The sequence below is a fragment of the Melanostigma gelatinosum genome (genome assembly GCF_949748355.1).
Source record: "Melanostigma gelatinosum genome assembly, chromosome: 8".
NCBI classification, from domain to species: Eukaryota; Metazoa; Chordata; class Actinopteri; order Perciformes; family Zoarcidae; genus Melanostigma; species Melanostigma gelatinosum.
This window is the reverse complement of record NC_136641.1, coordinates 17,562,819-17,578,516: the sequence shown is the minus strand read 5'-3', so window position 1 is coordinate 17,578,516 and position 15,698 is coordinate 17,562,819. Positions and strand designations below refer to the sequence as shown.

At 41.2% G+C, this 15,698-nt stretch overlaps 2 protein-coding genes across 2 annotated transcripts; one reads left to right on the top strand and one right to left on the bottom strand.

The window, feature by feature from the left end:
• Positions 1-428: 428 nt before the first annotated feature.
• On the bottom strand, positions 429-6,280 carry agmat (agmatinase (putative)). Its single transcript, XM_079274331.1, has 7 exons — positions 5,915-6,280; positions 4,255-4,457; positions 4,030-4,078; positions 3,189-3,384; positions 1,472-1,651; positions 1,165-1,249; positions 429-1,083 (listed from the first exon to the last, which is right to left on the bottom strand). Exons 1-7 carry the CDS (start codon positions 6,223-6,225, stop codon positions 1,010-1,012), a joined length of 1,098 nt encoding a protein of 365 aa, XP_079130457.1. The 5' UTR covers positions 6,226-6,280; the 3' UTR covers positions 429-1,009.
• Positions 6,281-7,951: 1,671 nt separating this feature from the next.
• Positions 7,952-10,427, top strand: LOC306781152 (tubulin alpha chain-like). Its single transcript, XM_079273871.1, has 4 exons — positions 7,952-8,058; positions 8,846-9,068; positions 9,161-9,309; positions 9,422-10,427. Exons 1-4 carry the CDS (start codon positions 8,056-8,058, stop codon positions 10,394-10,396), a joined length of 1,350 nt encoding a protein of 449 aa, XP_079129997.1. The 5' UTR covers positions 7,952-8,055; the 3' UTR covers positions 10,397-10,427.
• The last annotated feature ends 5,271 nt before the right edge of the window (positions 10,428-15,698 follow it).

Below are 15,698 nucleotides of genomic sequence, written 5' to 3'. Positions count from 1 at the left end.
AGCTGCATTCATCCACATTGGGCCTGTCTGGGAAGAGGTGGTGCAGAAGATGGAGACTCTGTAAATCATCCAGAATTATTCATACTTGCCCTTTATGTTAGTTGAAAAGGTTGGTGTGTGTGTGTGTGTTTGTGAATATCCTGTCTTGGAAATGAAGGATGGGTAGCCAGTCACCTGCAGATGGCACCCTATTCATACTTTAAGTCATTAACGGTAAAATTAAGTGTTTCCACGATGCTGGAGCAAAAGAGGCAGTTTGTAGAAGACCCTCTCCCTCTTGGTGGGGGTAAATATCCGTCCATCTTGTTAGTAGTAATGCCGATAAACATTGTATAGGCAGTGTCTTACATGAAGGATGATTAAAACATTGCATTTGCAGCGTTGTCTGGTTCTGACTGCGATAGCAATATTTAAACATTACTAATACAACAAATATACCATTTTTATTCATTTTGAGGGTCACATTTAGTGGGTACAGGTACAGTTATACATATCAAAACAACTGTCAGATCTACTGTGTTATTTGTGAATGGTTGCACTATATAGATATATAGATATGTGCTTTTTATATGTAGCAAACATTACAAGCATTTCAAGTTGTGAATGTTTTCAGAATGGCTTACTATGATATGAAATTATGTGACGTGGCACTTGAAAGTGAAGTCAAACTTAGTGTGCGCTTGATTCAGTCATTTGTTTTGTCAACATGATCGATAAAAATAGAATTCATATCATTGTGTTGGTACTCTGAGTTGTAGCCTACATGACATAATCATGTCATTTATAGGACCTGAGAGTATGTACGTGAAAGATTAAGAGAATATAATGATTTTTACAAGTTGGTGTACATGATGTCTGCTACAGTAAAGACTTTTAATTGGTCGTCAATAGTTGCAATAAAAGAAAATATGATTAAAGTGATAAATTCAGCAGGACAACCTGCTCATTTGGCGTTAGTACCTGTATATTCATTATTAACAAGCTACCCGTTCTGTGATGTCTTTACTGATCAGAAGTATTTCACTTTTGGGAGGACGCACAGCATTTCAAAAAGGAGGTTGGCACCAGTCAGTGCAGTGTTCCCTGTTGAGAAAACCACTGTGATTAATGGTCATACTTATAAAATACACCAATTTGATGAGAAATAAAAATAAAAAAAAGTACCTGTGGTGTCGTAGGGGGGAGACACCTCCACAAGATCACATCCAACAAGGTTCAAACCACGGCAGCCCCGAATAATCTCAACTCCCTAAATCCAACCAAGATAACAAAAATATATCAGTATTCATACAGCCGAGAAGATACATAGGCACAGAAAATTCACTTGGGTTAAAAACAGAACTTCCTACATGTAAATGGGAGTTACAGTACTTGTTTTGAACTACTGGAGTGAATCGTAATATGACGAGGTTGCGTCATCAGATCATGAAAGATAGTTCAGAGGGATTAAAGTCTGTTTCACCATAGTTACCTGTATGGGAGTAAGCCCTGCTATCTCTGGTGTGCCTGTTCCCGGGGCGAAGCCCGGGTCAAGAGCATCGATGTCGAAACTGAGGTACACTGGACCGCTGCCCATCTGAGCCCTGACCTCAGCCATCAGAGGTGCAAGAGATTTGAACCAACACTCTTCCACTTGGACCACACGGAAACCCTGCACAGAATGCAAATCAGGGTTTTTTTGTTCAACGACAATCGTTCTTTTTTTTTACGTAGATACAGAACATTGTTACAAAAACTATTCTCACAGAAGACATTCAGACATGTCACAGTAGGAAAAACACATGTTTATATTGCTGCCTATTGTTTATGCTGGCTCACTACTTTACATGCACATAATATTACACTATTATATTAAAAAATTACAATATTACAAATTTGACATGGGTCATGTAGGCAGACACTGTAAACAGAATATTCCCTTAAGATATTTAGAAACAGGCTTTACTCCAAATGGAGCATTTTCCGATTAAGACTTGTGAGATATGCCAATAGTGTTCAGGTTTTAGAAGCATTGTTTGGACATACAGCGCATTCAGAATCTGCGTCTCACCTGGAGATTTTAAGGCAGTTTGCAACACACGGCCACATGGCCTCTTTACGGCAGCTGTAGCTGATAGTCTGCCCATCATATATAATAAACATAACCAGGTGTGCTTTTGAGGCCTGTCTTTAATCTCATGTTAAATAGACGTTAATTATTAGATCAACATATTTGTCTGCTCATATGTTAATAAACTGGTGGTAATTACTTGAAAAACTTGAAAAGCAGATGCAGAAAAAAATTGAACAAGATTTTTATACTAATGCAGCACATTAATCTAGAGCTACAAGCTTCGTCAATTCATCAATTACGTGATCGAAAGCTAATTAATTAATTCATCAATTCTGTCACTTTTCAAGCAAAAATGCCAAAAAGTTGCTTGTTCCCAGATGTGTTTTTATCGGTAATATTTTAGTAAATGTAATATCTTGGGTTTGGGACTGTGGTCAGTCAAAACAAGACATTTGAAGACATTATCTTGGACTATTGGAGATGTGTTTTTTTTTTTTTTTTTACAATCAGCAAATCAATCATTTGTTACAGCCCTGTATTATTCTAATCAGTACTCTCCAGACAGAACCTGTATATTATGAGATTTTTTTCTTTTACCAAGATGCTTCATGTATTATGTACCAGACCAGTGATGACACATAATGGCATTGATAAACTGCTTACTATTACTTTGTCTATGCAATAAAATCAGAATGCTGGCCTTCGTCTAAGGCAGGGATTCCCAAAGTGGGGTGCGCGCACCCCTGGGGGTGCGCAAGCTGCCTCTAGGGGGTGCGCGAGAGGAAAAGTGTAATGGCGGTCTGATGGTGTAATAAAGTCAGTTCGTTTGCTTTGTTGCAGTTGCTCCTTTGTTCAGTTTGTGTAACACTGCAACATTTAACAGCAGACTAAATCTTGTAAACAAATGCCACGCGCGAGCAAACTGTTCTCTCATTGGTCCGATTCTTATGTGGCTATGAAGGCTTAAAAGGCTCTGTTGCTTCTTTTTTTTTATTTTTTATTAAGGGGGGGGGGGGGGTGCGCGAACCCAGTCGGGATGTAGAAGGGGGTGCGAGGCCTAAAAAGTTTGGGAACCGCTGGTCTAAGGCATTGCCTTATATTTTTTGCAAGACCTCCAGTGTTCTAGCAAAGGTACCTGTGCCCGGCTCCATTCATATGAATCTGCAGAGTAGCCTGAACCACGCAGGCCGATCTGGACCACTCTCTTGCAGTCCAGTAGCCCTTCCTCCACACAACGTCTGAACGGAGTCCCGTGTCCAATCTTCTCCCCCAAGACCACATCACTGGTGTCAGCATGAGCATCCACATGGACCAGACCCACTGGGCCATGCCTGACAAGTGATTACAGACCAGACTGAATGAGGCCAGGAGAACATCGTGTGTGAAATGGTTCAGCGGTAGTTAATGTCAAGAGTTCAGATTTCAATGTGGTCTTAGCTTTGTTCAAAATGTTTTGATGGGTATGCCATGTTAAAAACTGTTACTTTACAGGAAAACAAAAAATGTAACACTGCATCGTCAAAGTTGGTATTGTGTCTTTATATGTGGTCAGATAATTGCACGTGTCAATATTATTCATATTTGACCAAAATCAAGATGAAATGGAGTTACAAACAATCGATCAATACCAAAAATGCCACATATTTTTTGGTTCCAGCTTCTTAAATGTGAGGATTTACTGCTTTTTAGAATTATTTTTCTAATCATTTTAGATTGAATATCTTTGGGTTTTGGACTGTTGTTGGTCAGACATCTCAAGATCTCACCTTGAGTTCTCAGGACTTTTTTCAGGATTATTTTTCTTTTCATAGACTAAAAGATTAAACAGATTAATTGACAATAAAAATCATTTTTAGTTGCTGCCTTTTAAAACATTGTGTTCACCATGGAAACAAGGAAAACAACATGTTCAAACTTGTCCAGGCAGTGTAATGGTGATCTGATTAAATACATCAAGTGAAACAAAGCCTACTTACCGCTCAGCAACAGCTTGTAGGATTGGATATGCGATTGTGTGATCGCCACCTGCAGACACCAACAACAGAATGAACTACAGTTTATGTGGATATTTAAAATGGCTGCATTGCAGAGCTTGCTTTAATTAATCTAAAATATTTACTGAGCCATTACTGACTATGTGTCTCGACTGTGAAAACACGACACGCTCTTCTTGTTCCTCTTGGTTCTCTAGCCACTCTCACCCATTGTCAGAGGAATACAGCCAGCAGCCAGGATCTTTCTGTAGTGGTCCCTGATGCGTTTGCAGGTGTCCTTCAGGTCATACACATTCACATTGACGTCCCCAATATCAGCCACCATGAGGGACTCGTAAGGTGCTGCCCTGGTGCCACTGTTGTAAGATCTCAACATTGCAGATTCCACTCTGATCTGCCTCGGACCAAACCTGCAGCGGTGGGGGGGGGGGAAGATCTGGTTTAATGTCAATGCTGTGAAGCAAACTGGATCGTTTCGGACGGTTATTATATGAGATAGATTTGAGTTATGTCCACCTCAGTGGACCACCAAAAGTACATGCAATACACATTAACACAAAACACCATTAAAACACACACAAATACAGTATACAATGATGTAATTGGGCAGATAGCAGCAGGTTGTATGAATAATAAAAGAGAGCACATCTCACAAAATAACAAATGTCCTCTGCTGTAATTCTGTGTTCAAAATATGTACCCAGGTGAAGTAGACTGAACCCAGTTTTATTTTTTAATACAATGAAGTCGTCTTAAGTATAATTAGTCATTGTTAGCCATGTACTAAAAGTGTGCTATTTTTGATGTACTAACAAGGTTCATCAGAAGTGCTACTAAAACTCAAAACACAACCAAATGAACTTGACTGTGCTGTTTGGAGACACCATTACGATTTACTTAAATATACGAAGGAACTTTCATTTTGTGTTGATTCTGGTGCACCCTGTGGACGAAAGTGGTAGTTTTCCAAGCACCAGACTCCCTCTGGAAAAGCTCTCATTTTACTGCAGCAGGGTCTGACAGTCTGCCCCAGGTGACCTTTGGGAGCCGAAATCAAAGGCCAGACGGGAGCAGCTCAAACTCTGAGTGTAGTGGCTGTGAGGTATATCTGCAGTCATGTGTTTAACCTTTCTGTGTACTGCTTTGAGAGCACTTGTTTTCAATTGCGCATTAACGTGACTAACCAATGATTTAACTTGCTGCTAGGACCACTGATTCACCAAACCTGCTTGCTTGCAGTCTGTGTTCCAACACAGTCCCCGACGCTGCTCTCGTGATTAATTTTTTTCTGAAGATAGATTGGATTTTGTAGCGAGTAACGAAGGTTTCAGGGGAAATGTATCGGAGTAAAAGTATCAGTTTTCTTTGCAAAATGTAGTGAAGTAAAAGTAAAAGTCAACAGAAAGTAGTAAAGTAAAGTACAGATACCCAAAAAAACTACTTAAGTACAGTAACGAAGTATTTCTACTTCGTTACTGTACACCACTGATTTTAAGACACTTCTTCAGCACTTTATTTGACAAGGGAATTGTGTACTTACCAAACTACATTCTTCTGACAGCTGATCATGCAGAAAAGTTATGTCAGTCATTACTACCCACACCCAAGCGCTTCTAAAGTGCTTTCACCATCTTGGCGTGAGCTACAGAGACATGCTGCGTGCAAGATTGTAAAACAATCATTTGACATCTGAATGCACAGCTCTCTGATTGATGCAATTTGCTGATTTGTTTTAAATCCGTCATATGCTTTATGTGAAATGTTTTGTGTTATTTTTAACTTTCTAATAAACGAAATGGTCCAACTACTTATAGGCTAATTATAGCCAACAGCAACAGGCTGCTGGAGAGAAAGAACCCTCCCCCACCTTGCTCCGGGTCGGTTGGACGTCCCGGTATCTATTGGGACCCCGATAAACGCCGCATCGAGCCCGTCCGCTGTCTCCTGGTGCGGTAACTTGGCCATGGTGGGGATCCCCGACACCCGTGCAACAAACTCGGCGCTCGGTGGCACATTGTAACGTTTCCCCGAGCACTCCCTGTTGGGATTTATGCACAGACCCCGTGTGTCGCTGCAGAGAGCCAAAGTCTGACGTGGCCGGAGAGAGAATAAGTCCGCTGCAGTCCCATTGTGAACAATAGCGCGAGTTACATTGAGGTTTCTCCAAAACGAACGCATCGCTGTGAGTTATGAGCGTGATGTGGAGCTGTGCGAGTTGTGTGACGACGGGACTTCTGCTGCTGACAAGTGTGTCCTAGCTCGGAACATTCTGTATTAGCCGTACAGGAGATGACCAAAAGTACACCCCGATGGTATTAAATGTCTACTTAAAGTGACCATACGCGGCTGTGTTGATTGTACCATCTTTGATCATCACATAAATGTTACACGTGTCACATCACCTCGGGAGAGATATGCATTTTAGCTACTTTTCACGTCGTTCATTCATCTGCTCGTAGTCTTCAAAATTACGAAATGGTTGTGTGCGTGAAGGCAGCATGAGTTCATCAACATGTCAAGGAGCTGTGGGAGTGGCAGCATGTGTCAAAGTAATTATTATCTAATTTAGCTTGGAGTTACTAACTGAAAAACGGAAAGGACGGTACGATTTTTGAGGTTTGAGAATTTGAGAATTTTTTTGACACGATAAATAATTTAAAAAAATAATAATAATGAATGTTTTTGACTAATTCATGCACAATGAACACTCTTGGTAAGTCAACATTAGGATATAGTAAGTGAAAGTTTTGAGTTTCAAAGTAACAATTACAATATAGCAAGTCAAAATTATGAGTTAGCAAATCAGAGTTATCAAAATTATGATATAGAAATTATAAAGAAATCACTGCAGACCCTTCGCAGTCGGACACAGCTTGTGCACACACTCCCCCCATCTGGTAGGCACCACAGAACACTGTAACAACTGTTTCTTCCTGCAGGCCATCAATGATGAACAGTGAACATCAGTCCACAGTGCCCTGACAAATGTGCAGTAACCCCATAAGGCCAAGCAACGCTATACCAGTAAATTATACATTCAGTTTATATACACACTGCTGTTTGACATGTTAGTTTTACATGTTTGTTATTTTGGAAATGACATTGCCTTGTGTTTATATATAAATATTTGAATTTGACTGTGAATGCACATTAAATTACTGGCTAGTTGCATTACTTTCACAGCAAGGTATTGTATAATCTTCACAGTCAATTATTGTTCATGAGAGCTGTTTACTTTGACTTCACAGTAACAATGCCAGTATATTACAGTGATTTAGAAGTATGTTACTATATAATTACTGTAATTGACTGTAACTTCACAATACATGTCTACCAGATTACTGTAAATAAATCAGTATGCTACTGTAGAATTGCTGTATTTAACTGTAACTTCACTTTATGGGCAGGTTGCAGTGATTTGTCTGGATGCTGCTGTATAATTCATGTGTAAACTGTACAATGTAAAATATTTGACTGTACATTTACAGTAAATTACTGGTCAGTATAGCCAATGCTGTGACATAAATAACTGCTATTAAGTCACAACCTCAATTAAAAAAAGGCACAATATTGATGCTCAAGAATTGTGTCGGGCTATTTGTATTGGCTCCACATTCAAGACATTGTGACGCATTAGCTCAGTGTAACCAACATCATGGCCTTTTATTAAAAACGTTCAGCAAAATGTAGACAGTAGTTAAGTGTATAAGATAACATACACATGAAATATTCTAGTTATCCTATTTTTTTTATCTGTTGGACGTATAGCCCGCTGGACCAAATCATCAACACAAAGTCGTATCTCAACCACAGCATCTTTGGTTGTTGTGGTTGTGGACGTGAAACAGTTACTGCGACAGAAGAAGGTTCACATGCGCACTTCACCTGTTCTCCTCCAGAGGCAGAGTGTGCGTCAGCATCAGCAGATCCGCTTCAGACACCGCGCAGCTCAGACGCAAACACTCCTCAGACTTGTCTCATTACATTGCATAATAGCGACAAGCCAACATGGTAAGTGCGATTTTAAACATCATTTCTAACATTTTTATTCCCGGATGTATTGTTTATCGATTGTAGTCTAACCTACATCAAAATGGATGGGGAGGGAAATAGTTCGTCTGTACGAGATGTATCCAAATGTACCTTTTGTTGTCCCGACATATTCTGCAGCCCATAATGACTGTAAATCGTTTCATTGTCCATATTCTTGCTATACGACAAAACAAAAACAAAAGACGAGGGTTTCACGTGTGCATTCCTGCACGACAAAACGCCTAATCCTCATTCCACCGTTGGCTGTCTTTGTGCGTCACATCAAATGAAGCCACCTTTAACATCTGATCTCTATTTTGTATATATTCTACAATAAAATAAAATAGAAATGAAAGATGACACGTAAATGTTAGTGGGAATGTGGCTTTTTGAGGAGACAGCTCTGCATCGTGTCTGACCTATAATCCTCTCCGCACAGTAATCCCAGGCCGTCTCATGTCGCAGCAGAAAATGAATGGGCTCGTGTAAAACAAATAATAGACTGAACCCCAGTCAGACAAGATATCATCGATAATAGACTCTGGTGTAACAATGAAAGCCTTTCATGCAATGAGGTAGACTTATTCAAAGCAGTTTGTGCTGATCTGTATAGCGTCCATTTAAAGTCATTTAAATCTCGCAGAGACAATCCTCCATTTTAATTAGCAGCAATGGTTGTGGTTTCCTTTGTAAGCACTGCAATATTCAATATTATTTATTATTATAATTTATTTATGAATCCAAATCTTCTTTCTCCCCACTCCAGCGTGAGTGTATCTCCATCCACGTCGGTCAGGCTGGTGTCCAGATTGGCAATGCCTGCTGGGAGCTTTACTGCCTGGAACATGGGATCCAGCCAGACGGACAGATGCCCAGTGACAAGACCATCGGAGGAGGAGACGATTCTTTCAACACCTTCTTCAGTGAGACCGGAGCTGGAAAGCACGTCCCCAGGGCTGTTTTTGTGGATCTGGAGCCCACCGTCATCGGTAAACACTCACGAAATATAGAAAACACAGTTGTGTCGTGAGTTCATTTAGCCAAACCCTCAATTCATTTCTGATTGGATCTGTCTCCTTAGATGAGGTGCGCACTGGTACCTACCGCCAGCTGTTCCACCCTGAGCAGCTGATCACTGGTAAGGAGGATGCTGCCAACAACTACGCCCGTGGACACTACACCGTCGGCAAAGAGATCATTGACATAGTGCTGGACAGGGTCCGCAAACTGGTGGGTAACATGATAGGAGGGATTAATTCCTGTTTTGTTTTGTCAAAATATCAAATGAAATGATATAGCTGTATCTCAAGTCAAATCACTGGTTCTCCCTCTCTGTCCTCAGTCGGACCAGTGCACCGGCCTTCAGGGCTTCCTGGTTTTCCACAGCTTCGGAGGCGGCACCGGCTCCGGCTTCACCTCCCTGCTGATGGAACGTCTGTCTGTCGACTACGGCAAGAAGTCCAAGCTGGAGTTCTCCATCTACCCAGCTCCCCAGGTGTCCACCGCTGTGGTGGAGCCCTACAACGCCATCCTGACCACCCACACCACCCTGGAGCACTCTGACTGTGCCTTCATGGTGGATAACGAGGCCATCTACGACATCTGCTGCAGGAACCTCGATATTGAGCGTCCCTCCTACACCAACCTGAACAGGCTGATCAGTCAGATCGTGTCCTCCATCACTGCTTCCCTTCGTTTCGATGGCGCCCTCAATGTTGATCTGACCGAGTTCCAGACCAACTTGGTGCCATATCCCCGTATCCACTTCCCTCTGGCCACCTATGCCCCCGTCATCTCCGCTGAGAAGGCTTACCACGAGCAGCTCTCAGTGTCAGAAATCACCAACTCCTGCTTTGAACCAGCCAATCAATTGGTAAAATGTGACCCTCGCCACGGCAAATACATGGCTTGTTGCCTTTTGTATCGTGGTGATGTGGTGCCCAAAGATGTGAATGCTGCCATTGCCGCCATCAAAACCAAGCGCTCCATCCAGTTTGTGGACTGGTGCCCCACTGGTTTCAAGGTTGGCATCAACTACCAGCCCCCCACTGTAGTTCCCGGTGGAGACCTGGCCAAGGTCCAGAGGGCCGTGTGCATGCTGAGCAACACCACTGCTATTGCAGAGGCCTGGGCTCGGCTTGACCACAAGTTTGACCTGATGTACGCTAAGCGTGCCTTTGTGCACTGGTATGTGGGTGAGGGAATGGAGGAGGGAGAGTTCTCCGAGGCCAGAGAGGACATGGCAGCGCTGGAGAAGGATTATGAGGAGGTTGGAGTCGACTCTATTGAGGGTGAGGGGGAGGGAGAGGAATATTAAAAAGAACATAAAAGCACCATTTAAACTCGAAACAAATGACTTAATTTATTCTTAAGCACATTACAAACAGTGTCTATTGTCTATTCATTACCAGCTTGCATATGTTTAGAGTCAAAGTCATTAAAATGTCAGTTTGGCTCTGTCCTAAATAAAGTTTCTGTAAAGATAAGTTGTTTTGTGTTATTTATTAAACCTTCTTTTTACTTCATATTTTTGTGAATCGTGACAAGAAACGATTAGTTAGGTGGTTTGTCCTTCATAATCTTGAAATACTTAATTCTATATCTTCGGATATGTGAAAATTGTACTGTGCAGTAGCTGTGCAGAACCCCCCCCCCCCCCCCCCACACACACACACACTGGTGGTAGAACATCTTACGTTTTAGCCTCCAACCTTTTGAAATTGATAAATGTATGTACGGTAAATTCACTCGACTCTCAGAGATGTAAACCTAGAAAGCAATAATTTGCAGAAATCCATTCATACGTCTTGTCAGACAGGTACTTTTATTCTGAAACTGCAGAAAAACATCTACGTGTATCTAAAATATTTTTCACCATCTTCAGTAAGAACATTTACACACCCTGTATATTGTATTCCCCACTGTCCACATGATGATTATTATTATGCCTGTCATGGTGCCAAATGTGCTTGCTGCGACTTGTTTTGAGATCTAACAGATCATAGTTAAGTGTGAAGAGTTAAAACATTCAAATCATCATTCTTTTTATATATAATTTACTAGAATACAACAAACAAACACCAATAAACCATAATAATTGCTCTGAGAAACCACTGGAACATAAATGAAACAAAATCACATCCTTAAAGTCGGTCAATAATCTGCATGATCCATGCCACCTACCATTATTATTACAATAACTATGTAGTAACATGTTGGGGGTTTTTTCATGCATTTTAAATAGGAAATTGACAGATTGTTAGGGCCACAGACATCCAACCTGTTTTTAGCTGACAGTTTGATGGACAACCTAGTTGTGTAAGGGCTGCATGTTACCTGAGAATATGTCAAACTTAACGTTGCCTGACACAGTAGGGCCTAAAGTATGCACTTTTTACTCTAATTTAAATGATCTGCTTTTGCCTTCACCTTCAACCTCAACACAGACCAATTTTAATCAAACACACAGGGAACAACTGTAGCTTAGGGTCTTTCCCAGCAAATATCTAAAGTGCATTAGAGCTTGTAAAAGAAAATATTCACTCTCATTCACTCCTAAGCTGTGTGTCTGAATGAGTGGGAGTGGATCTATGCAGACAGAATGCAGGCCTGCTGCTGCTCTCGTCCATACAGGAGGAAGCCCACAGCGGTGCGCAGGTCCTCCAGGTCCAGGTTAGACAGGAAGCTCCTCTGAAGCTCCGCCTCCACCATGTTGCCACTGGGTCCACCGCAGCCCTTCAGGAGGACCACAGCAGACTGGCACAGCAGCCAATCGGCCAGCTTCCTCATGCCAACGCTGTCGTGGTTGGCCAGGGCCTTCCGTCCCCAGAGGCTAAGATGTAGCACGTTAGCTGCCACACGGGCACTGGGGCGCTGCAGAGTGACAATTAACATACAGTATAAATGTATTGTAGCAGGACTGTATCTGAATCAGAATTCATTTTTATTTGAATCCACTTCTCAGTGGCTGGTGTCCACGCAGTCTGCAGGGGATTTAACTCAGCAGGCTGTGTAATCACCATTCACACCTATACAACCAATGTGTTTATGATTCAATTGTTAGATATACAGTATATATTACATATATATATTACCTTGCTTGGGCTTCTCCTGAGGAGGAATCGGATCACCAACTGCACAACAGCTGAAACGCCGGAGGGCAGAGGAGGAAGCTGCTTCTCCTGGTACTTCCTGCTCTCTAGTCCCACAGCTCCATAGAATGGGTTAGGCTGGCCGAATATCTCATAGGAGATGGCCCCCACTGCCCAGGCATCCGCCTTGCTGTAGTCAATCAACACACCACACCCTAAAACTGCAGTCGTCACCTTTGGGCAGACGCATCATGATAGGAATTTAATGTGTGGTTGTTATAAAGTAATATCACGATTAACTGTAATGACTTGTATTATTGTACACGTGGTTGTTTTTCTTGGTGTGCGAAACTTTTGTCTTATGTTTGTTCCTTTTGTATGGTTTCAAAAATATAATAAATGTGTAGGTTCATTCATGATCTTTGGTGGTTAATGGCCTTGCATAGCTTGACAAGCTATGGCTCTCAAACGTACGTCCGTTGCCAAACTGCATGCGCACACTTCTCCAAGAGTCTAATTTGCTTCTTTTTTCATCAATTCGCACCAAAACACGCTGTGTCTGATCAGGGACTACAGTAGTATAAGTTGGAAATACAAGTACCTTAAAATTGTACTGAAGTACAGTATATGAGTAAATGTACTTTGTTACTTTCCACCACTGCTTTTTAGAATATGGCTCAAGAGGGGCAGCAAAAAGTGCAAAAGCTAAGAAGACCTTTTAGAAGATAGGAAACATCTAAAGCTCACTCGTAACTCACTCTGACATTTAGTTTACTTCATATTTTCATTTCAGAAAACTGAGAACAGCAGGAGAGTTTGTTGATCTCATCTGAGAGAAAAGAAATCAGTGCTCAACCATGTTGAGCACTGATTTCTTTTCTCTCATTTTCATTCAGAATCTTTTTTTGGAGGCGTCCGTCGTGTAGAGATCATCCATTTACTAATTCAATGTCCGACTATTATGTGTTCTGTGATGGTTCAGGGTAGCAGTAATTAAATTCCGTGTGCAGTGATCGCTGGGAAAACAGTTACATCTTGTAAACTGATGTTGTAAATAAGCACATGGAGGGAAATGATGTTCTTCGGGTTTCAATGGGGCAAGTTCCACGAGGAAATGAATGAATTACAGTCAGCATATCATCATAATTGTATTTGTGTGATTTCCCCTGAGCCCCTCGTTTGCCTCTGCTCCTTTTCGAAACAGCACAAATAAAGACGCTCATCACAGACCAGCAAAGACATCTGTCCTCATTACCTTTCTCTCTCTGCCTCAGTGATTACACTTTGATGACGTCAACATGTTATTATTGTGTCCTAAAACTGGCCTAGATATTCAGATTCTTTCAATGTCAGCAATACTACAGTGTGAATATACTTAGATGTAAAGGTCTTGCACTCAAAAGTTGTTTTCAAATAAGCACAGATGCACTATCAGCAAAATATTCAGAAGTATCAGCAAAAATACCCCCACCTATTATGCAGAACAGTGTTACTGTAGTGGTATTACTGATGCATGAGGTGCAGTTCATTTAATTCAATGTTGAGTAGTTTTATAAGTCGATCATGAACAGGATAGTGGTGGTGCAGTACTTCAAGCTCTTATTAAATCCCCAAAATATGTCTTTGTTACCTTTTTCCACCAAAATTAGCAGTTATATGCAGTTTTTTTTTTCACACTGAAAACCTGCTAAACACATTTGCAATAGGCTCCTTTCCTATCGCCAGTAGATGAGTAGACTTTTGTACGTGTTACTTATTCAGTCTCTCTTGAAACACTCAAGTCAGAGTTGATAATTGTTGGAACAGTGGAAAGACTAACCAAGACCGTTCTGATCAGTTTTATTTTATTTCTGTCGAGTTGACCTTAGAAATAGTAATATTCTTAATTTATGGTCCACTTACAAGCCTTTATTCCAACCTCTCAACTGCATCTGTACTTTTGACTTTTCAACCTAAAAAATATTCTGAAGCTACTGTTATTTTTCTGTGAAGATGATAAGTAAAGTGCAGGCTACAGTATGTACAGTCAATGTACGTGAATAAGACAGTGTGCAGGAGTTTTGTTGTTCTATATTGTCTACCTCTTACGCACTTGTCAACCTACTGGTTGTGTTATGAATGAAGATCGAGTGAACAGACTGAGATCGAGGCGTTTAGCTCAATTCAAGCAATAACATTTATTTGTGACAGAAGTATTATGTCCAGCAGTTAAACGTGCACGGACCCCTAGCAAAAGGTAAAAGGTGCAAAAGTGAAACCTAAGGGCGCTTATACAGAGTGCGCAGGCGTGTCATCTGGTTCTCCTTGTGGAGCCATTGGTCAAAATCAAAGCAGAGGCGGATTTGTTTCTAGCATTCAAATGGCCTGATGGAGCACTGGGCAACGTCACCCACAATGGCTCACGTCCGGAACCCGCCTTCTCTTGAACGTCAGTGTGTGTGAAATGTTGATGTACAGCATATTGTTAACACTTAAGGTGCTGAAAAAGGGTGCAGTTCTAAACTATTTCGAAGTCTCTGTGTGAATAGATAAAAAGAGCTCTTCTCCTACTCTAAGATGGCAGTTTAGGCACGCTACGTTAGCACGGCTAACGTAAGCAGGTTAACACAGGGACAGTGAATCTACACATGCGGGAGAAAGTCAAACCCACATTGAGGTCTGCAGCACACAAGTCCACAACATCACCCTGCAGGGCATCACTGGTGTGAACAGTCTGATAAAACCGGCTAACGTTAGCGCGCTAATTTAACTCTTCAGGAAGTATGCCAACGTCATTAACATTTGTTAGCTAGTTGTGAACACCTTATAATATGTCGCTAACACGTTACCTCGAAATTAACAATAGCTTACCGTTCACAATGGCAAGTTATGAGGCAGGTTGCAAAAAAGGAGACAACCTAACGCTAACAATTAAAAACGAATCTCTATTTGGCTCGTTATATAAAACTATAAAGAGAGGTTTAAATTTAAGCTATCTTAATTTTTAGCAAGTTTTGACTTTTGTAGCAACATAATTTAATTGGATTTAAAAAGGAATCCTTGTCAGTGCAACCCAGCCTGAGTGTTAGATGTTCAAGACATCTCTGGAGTACCTCTGTTCCATCTTTACTTGTCACTTCTTCAGTGGCTGTCTCGCCATCTCAGAATCAGAATCAGCTTTATTGGCCATGTGTGCTTACGCATACATGGAATTTGTCACCGGTTTCCACTCCGCTCTCAATGTACAAACACAATGTACAAACACAAATTTACAATAAACAAGAAAAATATATGTATAAAGAATCAAAAAGGGCAGCAAAAAAAAGTAAAACGGATGTAGGTATAAACATTTAGCTGTAATACAAGTATAAATATATATCCAAGAGAAAAAAAAAGTGTGTATATATATACATGTGAACATCAACCTACAGACAATAGTGTAGTATAACCTATTTATTGTTCATGAGCGTGACGGCCAGTGGAAAGAAGCTGTTCCTGTGTCTGGTGGTCTTGGCGTACAGAGCCCTGTAGCGCCTGCCAGAGGGGAGG

Excerpts from the sequence above, each read along its gene's own strand:
- agmat (XM_079274331.1), bottom strand. The coding sequence starts at position 6,225 with ATGCGTTCGTTTTGGAGAAACCTCAATGTAACTCGCGCTATTGTTCAC. Across the intron at positions 4,458-5,914 it reads TCCAACCGACCCGGAGCAAG|GTTTGGTCCGAGGCAGATCA; the intron begins GTGGGGGAGGGT and ends CCACCGCTGCAG. Across the intron at positions 1,084-1,164 it reads TCCCCCCTACGACACCACAG|GGAACACTGCACTGACTGGT; the intron begins GTACTTTTTTTT and ends TTTTCTCAACAG.
- LOC306781152 (XM_079273871.1), top strand. Across the intron at positions 9,069-9,160 it reads TCTGGAGCCCACCGTCATCG|ATGAGGTGCGCACTGGTACC; the intron begins GTAAACACTCAC and ends CTGTCTCCTTAG. Across the intron at positions 9,310-9,421 it reads TGGACAGGGTCCGCAAACTG|TCGGACCAGTGCACCGGCCT; the intron begins GTGGGTAACATG and ends CTCTGTCCTCAG.